Source organism: Polyodon spathula, chromosome 10, assembly GCF_017654505.1.
Source record: "Polyodon spathula isolate WHYD16114869_AA chromosome 10, ASM1765450v1, whole genome shotgun sequence".
Taxonomy (NCBI): Eukaryota; Metazoa; Chordata; class Actinopteri; order Acipenseriformes; family Polyodontidae; genus Polyodon; species Polyodon spathula.
In genome coordinates, this window is record NC_054543.1 from 3887415 (window position 1) to 3908811 (window position 21397).

The 21397-nt window shown below is 36.1% G+C and overlaps 3 protein-coding genes across 3 annotated transcripts; 2 read left to right on the forward strand and 1 right to left on the reverse strand.

The window, feature by feature from the left end:
• Positions 1–619: 619 nt before the first annotated feature.
• dnajc12 (DnaJ (Hsp40) homolog, subfamily C, member 12) lies at positions 620–7975 on the reverse strand. Its single transcript, XM_041260439.1, has 5 exons — positions 7741–7975; positions 5819–5897; positions 4002–4141; positions 2837–3056; positions 620–1830 (listed from the first exon to the last, which is right to left on the reverse strand). Exons 1-5 carry the CDS (start codon positions 7816–7818, stop codon positions 1745–1747), a joined length of 603 nt encoding a protein of 200 aa, XP_041116373.1. The 5' UTR covers positions 7819–7975; the 3' UTR covers positions 620–1744.
• A 1880-nt stretch (positions 7976–9855) lies between these two features.
• LOC121321631 (NAD-dependent protein deacetylase sirtuin-1-like) lies at positions 9856–17298 on the forward strand. Its single transcript, XM_041260632.1, has 9 exons — positions 9856–9867; positions 10880–11021; positions 11417–11655; positions 11797–11949; positions 13490–13637; positions 13961–14040; positions 14443–14629; positions 14984–15550; positions 16130–17298. The coding sequence occupies exons 1-9, from the start codon at positions 9856–9858 to the stop codon at positions 16447–16449; spliced, it is 1848 nt and encodes a 615-aa protein (XP_041116566.1). The 3' UTR covers positions 16450–17298.
• A 1906-nt stretch (positions 17299–19204) lies between these two features.
• On the forward strand, positions 19205–20951 carry LOC121321466 (cytochrome c oxidase subunit 5B, mitochondrial-like). The gene is made up of 4 exons (XM_041260428.1): positions 19205–19412; positions 20143–20213; positions 20424–20523; positions 20746–20951. Exons 1-4 carry the CDS (start codon positions 19310–19312, stop codon positions 20856–20858), a joined length of 387 nt encoding a protein of 128 aa, XP_041116362.1. The 5' UTR covers positions 19205–19309; the 3' UTR covers positions 20859–20951.
• The last annotated feature ends 446 nt before the right edge of the window (positions 20952–21397 follow it).

The window sequence follows — 21397 nt, forward strand, 5'->3', positions numbered from 1 at the left end:
TATCATTGGCAACATCAGCTTTGTATTGATAGGCCAGCTTTCTTCAGGAAATGAAAGGCTCTGTGTGATAATGAGTAATCTGCACCTGCTTCCATTGCTAGGACTCATTTCAGCAGGCTCTTTGCTCGTCAATACGACAAAACCTTTTTTTACTTATCAGAACATTTTTATAGAAGCAACAAATTTGCATTTCCAATTGCCGTGCCTCTTAAAAGTCTAGACAGCCTCATTGATGTACTTATCTGACAAATAACAGTTTATGCATGAAATTTAAGACGAGGAGGGATGAAATGTTTTGGGCTCAGAGAGAAAAGTGTAGGAGCAAAAGATAAAGCTGAAAAAGCATTTAAGGTATACTTAAATTAGCGTTAAAGTGGTCTACATTGAAGCACTTTCTAAGTTGGTGGCAATTTTATTTTTTAAAATTATGAAAATGGTTTGATAATGATTCCATGCATTTTGTCTGAAGGTTCTAATTTGCTTAAAGGATTACAGAACACCCCATAGTCCACAAACACATTGCCTTTGTCGTATACTGTGCTGTCTGTACTGCAGCAATACATGGATACAAGCAGAGGATGTCCAGATGGTCAAAGAAATTTCACTGTCACTCCACAGGCACTGCTGGAAATCATCTGTCATAAGCGAACAGTTTAATTCCCCAGTCATTTCAGCTGTATAGCATCGTGAAGTTACAGGGCAATATAATACAGACACCAAAAAATAAAATAAAACCCTTTCAGTTAACAGAAGGCTAAATGAGTGGAAGTGAAATGCAAAAAACAAAAAAACAAAAACAAACAAACCTTACAGTAACCGGACAGTCGATCTTCCACACCAGTCTTGCTGGTTTCAAAAAAGGAATGCATATGTAAAAAACATGGAAAAAAAAAAAAAAAAAGTATCCTCAAAGGAAACAAACCAAATAAGAAATTCTGTCATTGGCAACCTTTGTGACATCTGTTTATTGAAACCGGACAGTACTCTGTAATCCTGCAATCTGAATTTCACTTTTAAAATAGAACAGCTTCTGCAATCTTGTGCACAAAATGAGTACTGGAATGCAAGGCTCACTGTAGAAAACACCATGTGAAGTTATATCATGAACATTACACAAAAACAGCAAAAAGTAGGCAATATTTGAACAAACATACATTTTTGCAGATGATAAATACTTAAGTCAGATTATTAACAAAATCATTTCTATTTTGTTTTACTAACAGTTTTTTTTTTTTTTTTTTTTTTTTTTTAGCTGATAATTGATGAAGTGTAGGATTTCAAATGCAGACAGGCGCACGTTCCCTGTAAGACAACGTTGTGAAATCACTATTAACAGTGCAGAAACTTCGACTGCAGCCTGGTTCACTTTAGTTTTCTGTTCTCAGACAGAACTTTGCTAAATCCAGCTTAAATATTCACAGCTAAATCCAAGAGTTCTAAATCGATAGGTTGTTGGAATTTGTCATCCTTACTAAATGTATGCAAGCATGCAAAAAAAAAAAAAAAAAAAAAACACAACACTAAATTGAAACATCTTCTTAAAACATCTATGTATCAGCACATAAAAGGCTAAATAGTGCATTGATTGCTTTTGCTTATAAACACATGAATTCCACTTGACTGTGAGACAGCAATTACAAAAGAAAAGTTGCATAAAATACAAGAATAGTGTTACACCTTTTGCACAGATACAGGACAATGAGCTTAATGCACACTGGACAATACTGGAAAGCTGGAGCTTGTTTTAGATTTCGTAGTTTCTGAATTTCCTCAGAAGTTCGGACGGTGTGTCAGCTGACCAACGGAAACGCAAGTGCCAGTAGTTCTCATCTGAAAAACAGCATTAACTGAAATTGATACATCTCACAATGCAGATATAAAAAATAAATAAAAAAACAACACATTTTATCACTCAGGATGGAAACAAGAGAAATAACTGACCCTTGTTAAAACAAATTAAAAGTTGATTTTAGGGCATAGCTAATTGGGGAAAGTACAACAAACTGGAGGCATCACTGATTATTACCACATTTAGATTATATGCTTTCGAATGTGTATTTTATTCCCCATATGCATGTCCTTTTGGTAGAAGGAGATAGTCACTGCTTTTCTTCCCTTTAGTTGTGTTCAAAAACCACTTGTTCTACACACAAGGGTCCAGTAACAGCAACCTGTGTCTGAACCGAAATTGCATCCAACATAAATCAACATGTGGGACACATTTGTGTGTAGTCTTCCTTTCATTCCCTCAGGCAATTAGTAAACTGCAGATAAAGCAGATGTTCTGTGTGTTTTAAACGCTATATGACCTGACAGTAAGTTAGGCACTTTGCCATGTCCTTTTCATGGAGACAATCTGGTTACAGGCAGCGGTTCTTTGTCAGTATCTTTTCCATCTGTGCATCACGAAGGAGAAAGGACTTGCCCTGGGTTACAAACCACATCAATTGCTGAACAGGAAATCAAACGGACAGAGCTTCAGTCCTCTGCTCTAATGCCACACAATACCTGTCAGAATGCGTAGTCACTTAAACAACGTACATCATTTGTAGCTTTGACCTACAACAAAAACAAAACATGCCCTGTGCTAGAGTGCAGTTCACTAACCCACTGTACCTCCTAACACCCAAAAAACAATGTCATCTGGCCATCTGTGGAATACAGTCTTAAGCAACGTGGTGCCTCCACTTCAAAGTGTACTACTGCCTTTATATCCTGTATGTAGAGTACACACACATCGACCCTGTACGTTTGAACTTTGCATGCTTTAAAAAAAAAAAAAAACCTGACCATCTTCACTGACAGAGCATGTACACCCAGGTGATGTACTACTCACTGGGAGATGGTGGTGTTTTTGGAGATTGTGGTTCTTCATCCTCTGCTGTCTTCTCAGTGGTCTTGCCCCCAGACAGCCCCACCTGCTCCATTTTGCTGGTCAAGCTGTTGCAGTCCTGCTCTCCATGCCGGTCAGGTGGATTCCCAGGACTCAGGCTGTCTTTGATTCCTGGAGCCTCCAGCATGGGCTCCTTCTTACTCTTCACTGCCCAGTGCATAGACTAAAGAAATAAATTAAGAGACACCTAATAATTCAATTGTGAAAACATTGGTGAGAAAACCCATCCAGCGTTGACTCTATACATGGCATTGGCTCTGCTTTCTATAAAGACACCTTGGGTGTTGGATATCTATGGCAGGCAACTAAAACCAAAAGAGCAGCTCCTGAACACAGGCGAAGACACCTTCACACAAACTAATGAAAGAAGAAAAAAACAGCACTTGAGTAATTGCAACAAAAACCACTGAATTATTGTAATTCCCCATGAAAAAGGTATCAGGACAGTGCAGGACTAAGACAAGTCCATTTGAAGAAACTCGCTCTTTAAGAAACACACAATTGAGTTTACCAAATCTATTAAACTCAAGAGCCTTGTTTATTACAAATGCTTCTTATAAAAATGCTTGTCAACAGATCACTTGAACACAATCTCCTGCCACACACACGTCTTTTCTACATAAAACATTCAAAAACAAACATTCAAAACAAGCTACTTCATGGACTGTATTCTACTTGCATCAAAAGATATACACCCCCAATAAACATATGCATGACAATACCAGATGATTAATTTAATTTAAAGAGATGCAAGATGACATCACTGTGCTTTAAATGCAAGAGCCCTCAACTAACATAATAAAAAAAATGTAAAAAAATACATTGGTGATTATTTTCATGATGAAAAATTTCAACCTGTGTGTTAAAGACACTAGCGTAAAGGAGACTGTGGTTGGTGAATAGTCAAATCAAAAGGGGAAAGGAATAGACACTGGAGATTCATACACCGTTAATAAATTCTGACCCATATAATATGCCATTTCGAAATACAGCATTTTGATCTTAACAGAATTATCCACCAACTGTGGAATACAAATCTGTAAACTTGGGGATAAGTGGCTCCTACATTCCACAGTAAAGGCTGCAAACCCTGAACCCAGACACTCACTGCCTTGACTGTGTCACTCAGAGCCTCCCAGTCACGGAAGGGGATGGCGATTCTGCTTCGTCTCCAGTAGTCATAGCGGGCGCGGCTGTCTTCATTCTTCAGGATCTCTTTCGCCTGCTGCAGCTTTTGAAACTCTGCCACTAAAAACAAAATGACAAAAGGGACAACGTGGGATTCCATTTTTGTTCAGTATTAAATCAAAGACTCTGCCTCTGTCAAAACAAAGTTTTATCACACTTGGTGAAGCCATTTCATAGATACAATAACAAACATTCAAAACTTCATAAAGAAAGCGGGATTGTGATGTTCTGAAAGCAAATACAAAAGAAAAATAATTATCTTGCACTAATTTTTCTTATGAGTAATATTTTTCCATACTTAATCTTGCTGTGAAAAAAAAATCCCTTTACTAAAAGCATGCTTGAGATTTTAATCTTTAAAAAGATAAATCCAGAGGCTTAGCAGGTTTAATCTTTTTATTCGACTCTGTGCAGAGCAATTTACTGAAAACATCCTGCTTGACTTTTAGAGAATACAAAAAAAATGTTATTGATGGGAAAGCTGACATTTATCATTTAAAAAGATTTGGGTAAAAAATAAATAGCCTCATGAATACAAATGTGGATGGCTTTATTTTGTTTTTAGGGAAATCCAGTAATCCGGAATTTCAACAAACATAATCCTGAAAGCAAGTTGTCAAGGCGAAGGAAAGAAATGATGAAATCTTTCCAGTATTAACTATTTGAATAACCATCCCTTCTGTGTTGGCAGAATGTCAATTCAGATGAATAAAAAAAGACAGACCTTACATTGGCGTGACAGTGATCCACTTAGGGATTCAGAGATAATCTCAATAAAAGTCAAGGCAGCACCTGGTTGAGCCTGGTGACATCTGAAGGACTGACTGCTTCAGACCCAATACTGCAAAGGACATTTTCTGTAGCATGAATTCCCCAAAGCCTTGGCACCTAGTCTTTTCAGCCACTCTGTATGTGTATTAAAATGTACTAGCTTTGCAATTATTTTCAGTTTTACACTCAAGTGTAATTGATTGGTGTTGCTTTACAGCATGCCTCAATACTGTCACCCTCTGTGCACTCTGCACTTATCAAAGCAGAAACCCTGCTTCACACTGTGTCAGTCTGGGAACCAAGCTGCCAAGCCCCTGCTGATAGAAGATGACAAATTACTTTTGTGCTCAGCTATGGAAAAAAAAAAAAAAGGAAATTGAAAAAAGGAAATTGCTTTTCTCTTTCTCCAAAATAAAATTTGTTTTTCTGGTAAAGTGTTGGATTATTAGCATCCCTGCTCCTGGAATATTATAATCCAAGTTTAATAGGTATAACTGGGTGGTTTATGCCAGTTTAAAAAGATGATTTAGAACAAAATATACCAAAAACACAGTTAAACACAAATAACTAGGGTTTAAATGTAAACTGTACTCCTTTTACATAAAGAATGTCCAAACTGCCCATCGCTTCAGTATTATCAGAATATCTGATCTTTTCATCCTTTAATTGAAACGACAAGCACCTCAAGCAGAGCATTCCTTTGTTTTAATATTACATTGTGAATTAAATTTCCTAAAGCGTCATCAGGTAGCTATATTGGATGCATTCTTCTTTGCTCCTGGTGTATTGATTTATATTTGCACACATAATGGAAGACTTTCTACTCTCCGAGATTGTCAAGTCTAATTAAATAGAGATGCATGTTTGTTGGTAACAATGTTGTGTGGAATAAAATATAATATAATAATAAATATATGGGAATAGATCAAATTTGCTTTTCTGTAAAATTTCCAATAAAATCATTACCTGCTTTGGGGTTATCAGGATGTTTATCAGGATGGCAGTCAAGAGCTCTGGCTTTGAACTCTGTGAGGATCTGTTCCGACTTTAAAAAGAAGAAAATATACAAGGTCAGGTTTCACTGGACCTTTGATAAACGGCACAATATAACATTGAACTGTATAGACTACCCACCAGGAAACATCTCGTTTAGTCCTGCTTTCACCCTGGACCTTGACCCCAGATATATAATATATATATATATATATATATATATATATATATATATATATATATATATATATACACACACACACGTGTTTTGGCTTAGATAACAGTCTTGGCTACTGATTTGACAAAGCAGTTTTATTAAAAAGAGAAAGTATAAATGTTTACAGTTTATTTTATTAATATGTGCTGGAAGTCCTTTTTATATGTGTTCCATGATTCATAAGGAGTTCCAATCACTATTCTATACTTGTATTCAATGTTTTTTTTAGGGGGTGGGGTTGATTATTAACAGCAATGGGTTTGACCAGAGACACGCTTTGCTGGAAATTGCCAGTATCGTGACAGAATAATTTCCAGTTTATATTTTGTACTTCAGAGAAGCAGCACTTTCAGCTGAACTACATGCGTTGTTTTTCGGTCCAGTGTTTATTTGACCCACTCTTCCTGTTACATGCAAAGCGTAAGACAAATGCCAGCTGCTGCACACCTCATTTACTGAGGAGACCTAGCAGATTTGCCATAGAAAACATTCTTCATTAAAGCAAAAGACAAACTCTTACAAACGTAGCTCACTCAAACGAAATCACTTTGCAAAACAGGTCAGATGGCCCCCTTCTTTTTTAAGGCGAATTGGGCTGGTAGTAGAATCTAGTCAACAAGGCGTGTTTACTTTTAAAGTAGCAAACACGTCAATCAGCCTTTTACTTGTTTGATTGACAGCCCTGCCAAGATACAAGTCAGGTTTAGTCATATAAACAGTTAAAAGAATACTAAATGAACAGAATTCATTCAAAAAAAAAAAAGAACGAACAGAGAAATGTCAACCCACAAGTCATTCCTTATGACTACAAACATATATTTATTCAGCAGATGCAATTTTTCCATTGCACCCGTTTTCCAAAAAAAACATGATTACCACTCGATGCAAATTCTTAAAATTTGTCATATTAAAACTGTTCAAATCAGAAAAAGAAAATAATAATAATAAATAAATAAATAAATAAATAAAAAAAAAAAAAAACAAAACAAAACACACAAACACACACAGGCTGCTTCAGAAAAACAAAAGCTGCCTGTCACGCATTCTCTATAGAGGTCTTTCAGGTCAACAGTGCTAAGGACCCTCTGAGAAGAGAGTTGAATAATGCGAGGTTTCAGCAGAACTGGCTTGCAGCTATTAAAGAACTGCAGATGCAGTATTATTGGGGGTTTGGGGTTCAGCAGGACAATGCACATAAATCAAATCCATGCAGAAGGATTTACAATCATGATTAAAATTGAAACTACCGAAATGGAATGTGCAGCACCATGTCCTTTAATGATAATAAACAGCATATCAAAATGTACTTGCAAGCTCTTAAACTTAAAGTGACCACATCTGCGGTAGCTCATTTTAATCAAAGTGAGAGTTATTTCCCTTCTGTTTCGTCCAGGTATGAGGCTTGTTAAACTTTAAGAAACAACACAATATTTTACTCAAAAAAGGGCTTAAAAAAATAATAAATAAGGTACAGAACCTTAACAACCCCCCTACACCAATACATGTAAAAGCGTTAGTACAGCTCAGGCTCTTGTTAAGCTTGGTACTACATGAAAGAATTGCAATATTGTTGTCAGGATTTCTACTGTAGTACAACTACTGTAGTATTAGCCACCTGACAACCTCAGAAAAATAAACTGAGTTTAACAAAATTCGTAAAAAAATATCTTAATCTTACCGATGACAGTTCATCGCATCCTAGCAAACCATAATAATCTTCTAAATCTTCTGGTCTGCAGTTTAAAATCGCGTCCATTTGCAAATGTTAAATCTACTGTAAAAGTAAAATTATGCACGGACAGAGAGAACTTTCACCGCTAGCAACAGCACTTTCCACAAGCCTGTTTTCCGGCGTATACACGACTCGGCCGAGAAGTGCTTCTGCAGCACACACGCCGATAAGCTCATATTGCCCTGCCTTCTGCACGTTTTATTGGGTACGCAATAAAGTGGGAAGAGCAATATTACACAGTTTGCGTTCTTACAAGGCAGTCTGGGATCTGTAGTACAGGTGTGTCGACGTTTCTTAAATAAATAAATAAGCAAAACATATTGTCCTAGAAAACTGAAAACATAAAACAGTTATCTGATCGTATGTATTCATTTTCCAATATCATACTGAGAGTGAAAATGAGCTGTATGACTGAATGTGATCGGTCCGGTGTGTGATGATATTAACCACAGTGATATTATCAGCAGCTTGTATACTCTGCCCCAGATACTTCAATATGGTGACATTAACGTAATGGTGTATTAAGCAGATTTGGCTGGACCAGATTTAAAATAAAAACTAACAAACAAAATAAAGTGATGTAAATCAAATCTTTTTTTTTTTTTTTTTTTTTTTAATTTATTACTTGCACAGAAACTGCGAAGTTACAAAAGAGGGACCACACACTGTATTCGGCAGCTGATACAGAGTGAATATTGAAAATCTAAACGACCTGTTTTAGTCAGAGTTAATAATAATAGGATTATATGTATAGTTAATCTGAAATTCGCTGAATGTAGCTAAACAAATGCCCGCAGTTGAGTAAACTACATGACTCTATTTCAGCTGGTCTGTTTTTCCCGTAATGACTGTGTAGCCTAACCCAAAATTGATTAAGGCGTATCGCCACATATTTTTCTCAGATCTCAGTTTCGTCCATGTCAAAAGTTTCAAAATAAGAGATTAATCGCGTGAGGCACGGGTGTGTCAAATACATTCACTCTGGGAAGGTTCTGCGCAGATTCTCTGCAGACTCTGACCAGTTTAGCCAATTGGCACGTTCAGGAGATCTTTCTTAGCATATCATTGGCTAAATTGGTCAGATCCTGCAGAAAATCTGCGCAGAATTGATCTTTGTGAACGCACCCTCTGTATTGTTTATATATATATATAACATTTTGGGGCGTGTCACGGGACATGGATCACCTTGTGGTGGGATGGGGGCCTCCCCTTATCCATAATTTTTTATTATATATATATATATATATATATATATATATATATATATATATATATATATATATTATATATATCTATAAATATATATATATAGATCTATCACAACAGCACATATAATAATACGGTTATGTATCCACATATTAAACTATTAACGTGGGCTGCGTTACAATACGTCGTATTTTAACATTCGATTATTTAAAAAACAAAAAATCATTCTGGTAATGGATCTTGCATTGTTGCTTTCATTTCCCTCTGTCAAAAAGATTACGTGTCTAGACACACGCCGGCTCTGATTGGCGTCACCGCAGATTTCCCATGAAGCTAAATAAGATGGTGGTGAAAGCTCATTGGTTACGTGGGTTTGTTGTGAATGACGTCACCTGCCGCGAGTGCCGGCGCGTGGGCCGCTGCTGGAAGAGGCCGTGTCACGTGACCGGTTTAAATACCCCATCAGCTGTCGAGCCCGAGCGGAGAGATTGTGTGAGCAAAAATGGCGGACGGAACGAAAATCATCTTCAACTCCAGCGCCGGCGGCTTGGAAGCCGCGGAACCGCTGGCTAAAAGGCTGAAGCTCGGGGAGGTGTTAAAGAGGGGGGACACCACGGCCTCCGAGGAGCAAGAGATGGGAAAAATCGGCAGTGAGTCCGGGGCGGCGGCAGAGCAGCAGCGGCAGAGAGAGGGGGTGCAGGGACAGGCCTCAGCGGCATCAAGCGGAGACAATGGGCTGCAGGACTCTGAACTACAGGAGGGGCTGCAGGAGGAGGCGGAGGAGGCGGAGGAGAGGAGGAAGGATCTGAGCTTCCTAGACTCGCCTCAAAGTCGGCGGCTCGCTCGTCCATAATCATGACGACAACCGTAAGGACAAATGTTTCGACAAGTCTCACACTAGCAGAGTTTTTGTGCAATTAATATTGGTTTTCCAAAACGTTTTGAACTTTCACGATATACGGATATATATATATATATATATATATATATATATATATATATATATATATATATATATATATATATATATACACACACACACACACACACACGCACACACACACACACATACAGTAATTCAATTTAAAGCGAATAAAGAAAAACACTGCATATAGTGAATACTGAAATTAAGATGTACACATTGTTTCTGGATCGTTTTTTTTGTTTTTTTTTTTGCTATAATTTAACAGTATGTCGGTCTGAATTATAAGTTTTGTGAGTAAGAGTGATTTCGTAGAATTGCAAACATTGTCAGGTCATTTCATTGTACGTTCAAGCAATGAGGTGATCGAGTACGTGCACTGGAAGTTGTAAGAATGGATGACAACGACGGTGACTATAATGTTAAAGACACATTTCACCAAACTTTAAGGATTTGCCACAACTGTTAAGCTATTCTAACTCTGTTTTAGTACACATCTAATAACTCAACATGTTCTGCAAAAAAGGGCTTTATTGTAAAGGTACAGTATGTTTTGAGAAATCGTCCCCCCCTTGATCAAGTTGAAGCAGCAACACATTAACGTGTAACACATCTTGTAACGCAGTTTGCAGGGGTTGTGGCCGTTCGCTGGCTTGGGGTAACTCAGATCGTGTATTGTTCACAAAACAGGAGTTTGGAAGCACTGTCTTAAACCAAGGAAGTGAATCAGTGGTCTACAATTGTTAATGAACTTATGAAACAATTTGAAATGTGCAAAAAAAAGATCTGAACAAACTAGTGCATGTAAACAGTGAAATTAATCTACACTAATGGCACAATACATATCTTTAAATTGTGTGCAATATACAGTACCTGACGTTCGTTAAACTGAAGAGGAGGAGTGGTTATATTGTGGTAAATGATACATTTAACAGTCAGACCATTTTGCTTATATAGCCATATAATTTGGATATTTTTTCAGATGGAACACCCCAGAATGAGGATATCCTCCTGAATGGATTTGATTCATGTGATTGTGATGAGGACGATACATCTTCACATGCAAGTTCAAGTGACTGGACGCCACAACCTCAGATAGGTAAATCCAGGCTGTGTCCTGGAACACATTTACCGCAGTCAAAAGTTGCATTCATAAAAATAAAAAAACACTTTTGCTGTTATGCACATGTTTTTGCAAACTGCATAGCTCTCATGAAAACATTTAGCATCAAATATGTTTGAAATTTAACACATTTTTAAATTTGTGCATATGATGAATAAACAGTAGAGATTTAAGTTCAATTAAATATATTTCCCTTATGATGCACAAGATTTAAGCATTAAAAGATCTACATAATTTGGTAGGTTTATGCAGACACTTTGAATTTGCATAGGTGTGTAAATGGCATGTTTATGTTCCTGGTAGAAAATAATCTCTTGTTGACTATTATATGTGGCATGTGATGTTCATCTAACTGAGGTTTCTTGTTGCAGGTTCGTATAGTTTTATTCAGCAGCATATTATGAGGGAGACAGACCCGAGGACCATCTTGAAAGACCTTCTCCCAGGAACCGTGCTTCCACCTGACCTGGATGATATGACTCTCTGGCAGATAGTGATTAATATATCAGAACCTCCAAAAAGAAAGAAACGGAAAGACATCAATACAATAGAAGATGTTGTCAGGCTGCTGCAAGAATGTACAAAAATTATGGTGTTGACTGGAGCTGGGGTATGTATTCCTTCTGTTGGGGGATTAACTGTTTGGATATTATTAGATAAACCTCGGTCATCCAACAAATTAGACTTTAACCACAGCATAACAGGTGAATTAATGTACTAGAATTAAATTTAATAATGCTTTTTGTTGCAGGTTTCTGTGTCCTGTGGAATACCTGACTTTAGATCCCGTGATGGTATTTATGCACGTCTTGCAATAGATTTCCCTGACCTTCCTGATCCACAAGCAATGTTTGATATTGAATACTTTAGAAGAGACCCTCGGCCATTTTTTAAATTTGCAAAGGTTTGTCCTCTAAATTCTGTTTCAATATAGTATCTACAAGCCTTTTGAGAATAACTCGGTGGCTGTAAAATATGCTGTACATATGTTTATTCCCTGACTGCCTGCATTAAACATTCTTGGCAGGTGACGACATAAGGATTGTATGTTGTCAATTTTAGCAGTTGGTAAGTTTACCAAATACAGTAGTCCGTCGCGTATCCAACTGCAGTGGGACCAGAGTAAGGGCAGACATTTAAAGTCCTATAAATTAATCTTAAATACTATTTTAAATACTATTATACACAGCAGTTACTATATCCACACAATTATTGTTTTGAGATTCAGCTTTTATTAGGGAGCTTCCCTAAATCCCTTATTTAGAAAGATACAGTGTATTAATGCTTATGACAGGATAGCCGATTTCCATGTGGGTGCATGCATTCGCTATTGAGTGACAGACAGGATATCTTGATGGAGGCTGAAGTTGATATGCCCTGCAGGCGAACAGAATTTATTCACATATCAACACAGTGAACGGCTTACGTGACACTATCAGCAATGGCAGCGCACGGATCATATAGAGCACAGTGTTACTTTTATCCCTAATTGTATTTGAAAAATAATCTTGTAACTTGTTAATGTAAGCTGTGTTTGCACAGACAGTATAAATAACCACATATCATTTTAATAATATTGTTAAGCAAATGAAAAAAACTGAGTAAAATATCTCTGTAGGAAATGCAAAATGTTGGTTCTAGCAGTTACAAATGATTTGATGCCATCAGTCAGTAAGCTTCCAGACTGTAAAAGCACAGTGCAGTGTAACATCATTATTCTTCATTTCAAGTTACCAAATTGATGAAGTGATAGGTGTAAAACTGAAGTTCCATGTGTCAAAGTATCAAACCCCTGGTCGTGTGCTGTACTGAGTCATAGCCTGTGGTAGACTTAACAGGATTTCTCGGTTTCAAACAAAGCACCACTTGTATATCATTTTCACTGGTAGCTTCAGTTAAAACCAGTCCATTCCAAACAACATAAATGTAAAGGTATAACAACCATATCAGATTAATGGACACATTCCACTGCCAGTGTAAAATGTTTAGTAAATGCTTGCCTGGCATAATTAAAAGGAGGAGAAACAGTTCTCCTAGTTGACCTCTAAACTATAATAATCATAATAAGGAAATCAATGTAATTTAATCTTTTCACTGGTGTTAGCAGATATGGACGACTTTGGGACTAAAATAAAGATTTGTAGCATGCAAGGTGATTATTGACCAAAGTGAAACTAAGGCTTTGCAGTTTTAACAGCAGGGCTCAGATTGTCAGAGCTATATGCAGTGTTAGTAAATGTGTCTAAGTGAAATATATATTTTAAAAGAGGAAATTGTTATCTGGTGGAGAATATTTTCATAATATAGTAATTATCTTAGAAAGGTTGTCATGTGATTCCCCACCTGTTTGCAATGGGTGGAAAACAAAGTGTACATTTTAAGCTTGAATAAATAACTGCATATTGAGCTTGCAGATTCTGAATTTGTTTTCTATGTTTTTTTAGGAGATCTATCCAGGACAGTTCCAGCCATCTCCATGTCACAGATTCATTGCAATGTTGGATAAACAGGCAAAGCTGCTTCAGAATTATACTCAGAACATTGACACACTGGAACAGGTGGCAGGAGTCCAGAGGATCATTCAGTGCCATGGTCAGTTTTATATATTTGCATTTAATTAAGTAATGTCTGACAGTGAGCTGTGTCAGGGGATTAGTTAGTAAGTTACTTGTCCAGATTCGTCAATAAACTGTTTTTACAACTTTATAAAGTGTGATAGATTCCATGACCACTACCATGCTTGTGTTTTGTTTCACAGCGTGGTTTCTACACAGTAACTACGCAAGTCAGATTGCATGTGTCCGTGTGGTGTAAATTTAGACCACTTGAAAATGTTTGTGTCTTATATACAGCTTTAACTACTTTATAAAGTGTACTCATACTGTACATTTCAAATTCTTGACTTTCCATTGCAGGTTCTTTTGCAACAGCATCATGCCTAACCTGCAAATATAAGGTTGACAGTGAAGCTGTTAGAGAAGATATATTTAATCAGGTATGGATGCATTTTAAGTTGTAACATTAGATATGTACTGTACACATGAAACATCTCAATGTTCAGAATTATTTTTTATGATTGTACTGTTGTCTTAAATTGTAAATACAATTTTAGTAACAAGAATGGTCAATTATTATTGGCAACATACAAAATGAGCTAATCCATATTTAAGCATGTTGCATTTCAGTTGGTACTAATTTACCTATGTCACGAAATGTCTGCAAACAAAGATGGCATAACTACAACCAGAATTGAATAATTCAGTTTTACTACCAACTACCACAGCTGTAGTAATTATGTTACCATTGGTTAAAGCTCTTTTGAAAGCTGATTTGTAATCATTTTAGAATTTGGATCTTCCCTTCACTTTTTTACCTGTCTTTCATACACCACTGGTAGGTTGTGCCTCGATGCCCCAGATGTCCACCTGATCTGCCTCTCGCCATCATGAAACCAGATATTGTTTTCTTTGGAGAGAATTTACCAGAACAGTTTCACAGGGGCATGAAGCATGACAAAGATGAAGTTGACCTCCTGATTGTCATAGGGTCTTCACTGAAAGTACGACCTGTGGCTCTTATTCCAAGTAGGTTATTAAATTGTGCAATGACATTTTAATTCCTGAAATATATATTTTTTTTATTTAAGAAATAAAAAGTAGTTTAATGCTTATGAGTCTGTATAAAAAAAAATCTGTATACTCTGTATATTTTTGTATAAAATAATGTAAAACTAAAGTGGATAAGTTTCAGTTTTGTCCCTTTACACTTAAATAAAATGTTTGCTTCTGTGATTAAGTGTGAATTTTAAATACATATCTGGAATAATATCTTAAATATTGCATGTACCAGTAATGTTCAAATGCCTCAGTCCTGTCTTTCTTTTTTGATTAAATAATGTGAATTTTCATGTCCTAATGTTGAATTGTTTTTTGTTTTAGACTCCATTCCCCATGAAGTACCTCAGATTCTGATCAATAGAGAACAGTTACACCACCTTAACTTCGATGTAGAATTGCTTGGAGATTGTGATGTTATTATCAATGAACTATGCCATAGGTTGGGTGGAGATTATGAACAACTATGCTACAACCCTTTAAGACTTTCTGAGATCACAGAAAAGCCCCCTCGTACTATCAGAGAGTCCAAACTACAGTTCACTGACCTACCACCTACCCCCCTCGAACTTACAGAAGACTCCAGTTCCTTAGAACAGACTAGTGAGCACACTCATACCTCCAAGCAAGCTTCAGAAGAAACAGCAGGAGCTCAGCAATCAAATCATTTAGGGTCTACCTCTGAGCTCCCACAAGCTAGCTCTACAGAAAACCCTCCACAGAACAGGACTGAAATTGTTGAAGGAAATGCAAAAACTGATATGGGGGATTTGCTAACATCAAAGAATGAGGAGTTTCCAGAGTCAGGTGAAAATAAATCTGGTCTTGAAATTCTCAGAAGATGCTGGCTGAATAGATTTGCAAAAGAACCAATCAGCAAGCGCCTTGACAGTACGTTTTTTTTGAATTTATAAAATATATATATATTAGATTTATATATAAATATATATATAATATATATATATAATATATATATATAATATATCTCTTTGTTATGTGGCCTACAGTAAAATATAATACTAAATCTTGAATTTACTGCTAGCTAATTTAAGTTTATTAAATATGACTGCAAGGGTATCTGTTTTTGTAAAGTGTCTTTAACAGCTCATATTAGATAGTCTTGATATTTTCTGATTTCTTGACAATCCTTTGGCAATATGAAACATTACCCTTCACTTTGACGTGTAACCCAGTGTGGCCACCATATTGCGGTCTTGTAAGTTTTGGTTTCTAGATGTAGAAAACCTTTGATATTGACTTCACATTTGGTATGAAAATATTCAGTGGTTCTCTTGGTCAAGCAAATGGGCTGCCACACTGTCAAAATCTCTGGTAGACCAGTAAGGTAACACATTTATATTACCAGGTTTTTCAAATTTCACTTGCGAGGTGCTGGATTTTAGCTTAATGATAGAATTTTCTCCATGTGAAGCTGCCTTCAATCATTTTTTTAAATTCATTTCATTTCAGATTCTCAATACCTGTTTCAAGCACCAAATCACTACATTTTCCATGGAGCTGAGGTATACTCCAATTCAGAGGATGAGTCCTCGAGTTCCTGTGTCAGTCACAGTGACAACGAGTCATGCTGCAGCCCTGGAGATGAGGGAGAGGACGATAGCGAAGGAGAGGAGTTCTATCGCAGAGTCGAAGAGGAGGGTTCAGACGATGAAGACTGCTTCAGAGATGGCAGAGAAGAATTAGAAGCAGAAACAAATGACTTTATAGACATGCTGAGAAATCAAAGAGACAATAAACCTGAAGATATAAAAAATGTGACTAAAATGTAATGCCTACATTTATTTGCTACTTGTCCACCAGCATTAGCAGTCAACTAACAGTGGAAAGGAACAAAGGATGCTGTCCTGAATTTTTGTTTTGTTTTATTAAGAGGAGATTGATTTGTAGATTTTTTTTTTTTTTTGGCTATTTAAATTTTGGGTTATGCTCTCACATTTGACCACCTTACATTTTCCAGCAAGGTTCTGTGCTTCTGAAGAGTTGTTGTATACCCCTTATAATTGTAGCCATGCTGTTGGACAACAGCTGCTTAAAATGTTCTTTCAGACCTTTTCACTTTGCAGTTTAAAAAAGCCATTGATGGGTAACAGGATGAAAAAGGGAACAGAAGACCAAAGAACAGGAGTTTTTTTCCACATCCACAAATTCATTTATATGTTAGAAGCAAATCTGTTGCTTCTGCTCTTTTGAACCTCTTACAAAAATCTGTCAAATGAACACTGGCATTTATTTCTAAAGACTTACTCTGGCAGCTACTTTTTATGGTAAATAGTCTAGCAGTAGTGTTATTTTTGTATTTTGTAATATTTAAGACATACTCAGCGTAAGTACTATAGGTGACAAAGAAATAGCACTTGGGAGTATGTAAACATTTACGCCTTACAGAAAACGGTGACAGTGCATCATTGAGCACTGGCTCAGCTTTTTATTTTAACACAGAAATTATTTTCTTCCTGTGGAAATGCAGTAATAATTTGAATGTTTTAAAAGAGTGTAAAGAAATACTTTAGACTGGTACTTGATTCTCAAAGCTAAGCTAATATGAATAATTTGAAATGGAAATTGTTGTGGAAACATGTGCCTGCTTTCTAAACTTTTATTAATAATGTTGGTGGTTGTTGAGTCCTTAAATGTAAAATTGGTGACCATTTGTTGCAAGTACATCGTACGTCATTCATAAACGGAAAGTTTTCCATGAAGACAGTTTACACTTAAAATGTTAAATTATATATATATATATTATATATAGACATATATATTATAATATATTATACCACCACATAGAACGGCAAAATTATATTATATATATATAGATAATATTGATATCAAACTTTTGTGTTGAGTTTGAAAACACAACTGTAGAGAGCTTTTAACATTTAAAAGCAATGTATTTTATAGCAGGAAACATTTTACACTGGTCCCTGTGGTAGAAGCTTTGACTATGCTTTGAAAATTGGTCAGAAGCTGCTGGATCGTATTGCAGCTGGCTTTCAGAAAAGATTTGAATCACATGGCACACAGTATTATTTATTACAGAAACTTTTGGTGCAATCCACCAGGATAGTCAACTTTATAACGAGATATCAAACTGGCTTTAAATGTCCACTATGGTGCATCTGATTTAATTTTTTTGTTTGAAAAAATGTTAATTAGAAGCCCGTGAGTATCTACTATGTGACCAGTTCTAGATAGTGTTGGTGTTCCCAGGAATCTACTCGCATTGATTAAATGCGAGACAAAAATCTATACTAAAGTGATACCTAAACACTATTTCCAAATGTAAATATCACCTGAGTAGAAAGAACAAAAATCAGTTTTACAATAAGATACACATTTTGTTTGACATTGGCTATATAAAGATAACATTATAAATTGCAGGGTGGCCTTTTGTTTTGGTGTGTATCTGTACTGTACAAGATTTTGGGAAGACCCAGATGCTTCCTCTGCTGTATTAAAATGCCATATCTTTACATCCCATTAATTGCATGCTATTTGTCTGTTTTTTATTCAAGGAACTGTTGAAATCAGTCTTATTTTAATTTATTTTATACAATAATGTTTTCTTTATGCTCCTTTGTACTGCGTGTCTGTTTCCTGTTTTGTCCTTGTAGATCTCTCTATATATATAGATATTATGTTAATAAGATATATAGATATTATATATATAATATATACTATATGTACATTTTACATAAGCTATGGCATACTTTTGTAGTTATCAGTTAGAGCAGTACATTTTTAACAATAAAAACTTAAATACAGGAGCAATGTTTTGTATTTGTTTTGTTAAAATGTCATTTTATGTTGCACTGCCATTGTGTAAAAAAAAAAAAATAAATGTTACATTGGGTACATTTTTTTTAGACGTTTAAATTTTTATAGCAAATTCTATCCTGTCATTCTTGACTGCTGTTTTATTCTACTGATACTCGTTCATAGTTTTTCACTGTCATGAACATGATTTTGTAGGTTAGCAATAGTTTGTTCCTCCATGCTATCTTCAGTCACGTGTTCCAGTCTAGTACACATCAACATATGTATTTGGATTTGTTATAAAATGCAATAAACATTGTCTTGAAATTCATTTTGTTGACTTTTTTTTTTTTTAATAAAGTTAGCATGGTGTACACTATTTCGAATATAAAATATATAAATGACAAGTCTGTCAAATAAAGGTGCATTTGAACGCCACCACTGGACACAAGAAAGTACACTCACCGATTACTGCAAAACAATTAAAGACAACTACGACAACTACTTTTAGCGTTTTTACCATTCAAATGATTTTGAGCAAACACAATGCTGAGGAAAGGTTTTGACCCACATCCCAAATTGGTACACTGTAATATTAAAACTGCATTTCATATTCAAGATTTTTTTTTTTTTTTTTAAAGGATACTTTAGGTAAATACTCAAAACACACTACGCATGTTCCAATAAACACTGCTTTCTCGCCCACAACTAGTTCCTGATTTCATTGGTTAACTTTGAACCTAGTTTGTAGATGGAGTGGTCAATTGCTGCTGTCAGTCATGTTGTTCTAGGTTCCTATTAACCACCTTGGAGACTATAAAATATTACGCTGCCTCTATCAGTTCCGAAGTAGCTGGGTCTCTGTGAGAAGTGATAATGGCAACTCAGTTTTTAATCCGAACTTCATACAAAGCTGTACGCTTGACAGCAGCGAAGCACGTCTCAAGGACTGCAGTAAGAGCTATGTGCACTGCCAAGGGTAAGTATACTTATTGTCAAGTTACGACTGTTAAAACGTATTTTAATATTAACTCTGATTGCAAATTTTAAATGTGCGACACTTTAAAATATATATAATATTTATATATATATATATATATATATATATATATATATATATATATATATATATATATATATGTGTGTGTGTGTGTGTGTGTGTGTGTGTGTGTGTGTTCAAAAACGTTTAAAAGCAATGTTCTTATACTGACAAGGACGTTTTGTAAACTCTGTTATAAATCATGTTTCGCTTGCATTTATGCTGAAATCAGCAACAGTAGTACAATATGTGTTTTTTTGTTTGTAGGGAATGACAACATACTAGAATAGTATAGTTTTGTATGTGTGTTTTTAATAAACGAAGGTCATCGCGCTTTTATTCCAGTACCAGGCCCATGTAAAAGACACACCTTTTTTGGCTTGGCTGCAGGATTAGGTGCCAGAAAGCTTTGAGCGAACAGCAGGTCACATGCACAAACAGCACAGAGGCATTGGATAGTTTATTGGACTACGTGCAACCCTGAGAACAGTTGTAGGCTGCCTATATGTAACCATAATCCTATAGTGTAAAATACTGTTCCTTTGATTATTTAACAAAACCCCCAGTACTAGCCTTACATTATAAGAAGCAGCCTTCATCTAAATTGTTTTTGTTTTTCAACATACTGTGTAAATGGTGTCTCTGTAGTACAAATAATTCTATTCTGTAGGCATCCCAACCAATGAGGAGCAAGCCACAGGGCTGGAGCTCCGAGCTCTGCTGGCCCAGAAGAAGGGAAAGGTAATGGAGTCTGTTTAACAACATTGCCTGATTTTTAAATACATTAAGGGCTGGCTTCACAGACCTTGATTAGCACTAATCATGGACTGCCTAACCCAATGTAACATCAGGTAATCCACAGAAATACTAAGTTTTTATTTATTTTATTAACCAGTGATTCTATGAAGTGTTTTCAGGAAGGTTAATCAAATATTTCATTTATTTGAATAGGACCCATATAGTATTTTCAGGCCTAAGGAGTATGCAGGAACCAGTGAGGATCCACATATGGTTCCTTCCATTGGCGACAAGAGACTGGTTGGCTGCCTCTGTAAGAACTGGTTTAAATGGCTCCTTTATTTAAAATAACCCTAAACGATTAAATTTTTTTTTTTGTGGGGGGGTGGGGGGGTGGGGGGCCCAGTTTTATAATGAATCACACATTGGTTTGTCATTGTCTTAATTCTTCATACAAGCCCCTAGTATTAATTTGTTATTGCTCTGCCTAATTAAGATTGCCAAAGTAAAAATGCTTCCCAATCCATTGTTCCAGGTGAGGAAGATAACACTGCCATTGTCTGGTTCTGGTTACATGAAGGGAATCCAGAGCGTTGTCCATCATGTGGATCACATTACAAACTGATTCATGAAGAGCTTCCACATTAAACAGGGGAGGAGATATCCAAAGAAACCATTCATTTAATGCCTTCTTATTAAATGGGCATGTGTGCTCTTAAAGAATTAAACGATTCAATTAAATATGTCTGAATTTATGTCTTTTTTTTTTTTTTTTGTCCAACTGTATGAAGATTCTGTCAGGGATTAATCATATGGCCTCTAATATGGCACAGCTGTACTACTAGTTTCAATATTGTACTTCCTTTTTTAAGTCACATTTTCTGTCTTTCTCCTTCCCAATTTTAGTAAAGCAGGATGGTACATTTTCAGTAGAAAGGAAAAGACCTAATCGGTGTTGCCCAAAATGAACAAGATTGCTTTATAATGGTGCAGCTTCAGAAATCTTGAAGCTTTTGCACTTTGAAGAAAACGTATGGGCAGTTAAGTTTGACTGCTTTTATGAGGGTTGCCATGGGAATGTGATGTATGCTGCAAGACAGCTAATATAACCTTGTGATGTTTATGAATTGCATTACAATAGGTACAGCTATGGGGGGGGGACAAGTTACATAATTTGATAGAGGGTA

Bases quoted from the DNA above. Each gene is read 5' to 3' on its own strand.
- dnajc12 (XM_041260439.1), bottom strand. From the start codon at position 7,818: ATGGACGCGATTTTAAACTGCAGACCAGAAGATTTAGAAGATTATTAT. The intron at 4,142-5,818 runs GTAATGATTTTA...TTTTGTTTTTAG, and splicing joins TCCTGATAACCCCAAAGCAG to TGGCAGAGTTTCAAAAGCTG. The intron at 1,831-2,836 runs GTGAGTAGTACA...GCTGTTTTTCAG, and splicing joins AAAAACACCACCATCTCCCA to ATGAGAACTACTGGCACTTG.
- LOC121321631 (XM_041260632.1), top strand. The intron at 11,656-11,796 runs GTATGTATTCCT...TTTTTGTTGCAG, and splicing joins TGGTGTTGACTGGAGCTGGG to GTTTCTGTGTCCTGTGGAAT. The intron at 15,551-16,129 runs GTACGTTTTTTT...ATTTCATTTCAG, and splicing joins AATCAGCAAGCGCCTTGACA to ATTCTCAATACCTGTTTCAA.
- LOC121321466 (XM_041260428.1), top strand. From the start codon at position 19,310: ATGGCAACTCAGTTTTTAATCCGAACTTCATACAAAGCTGTACGCTTG. The intron at 19,413-20,142 runs GTAAGTATACTT...TCTATTCTGTAG, and splicing joins AGCTATGTGCACTGCCAAGG to GCATCCCAACCAATGAGGAG. The intron at 20,214-20,423 runs GTAATGGAGTCT...TTATTTGAATAG, and splicing joins TGGCCCAGAAGAAGGGAAAG to GACCCATATAGTATTTTCAG.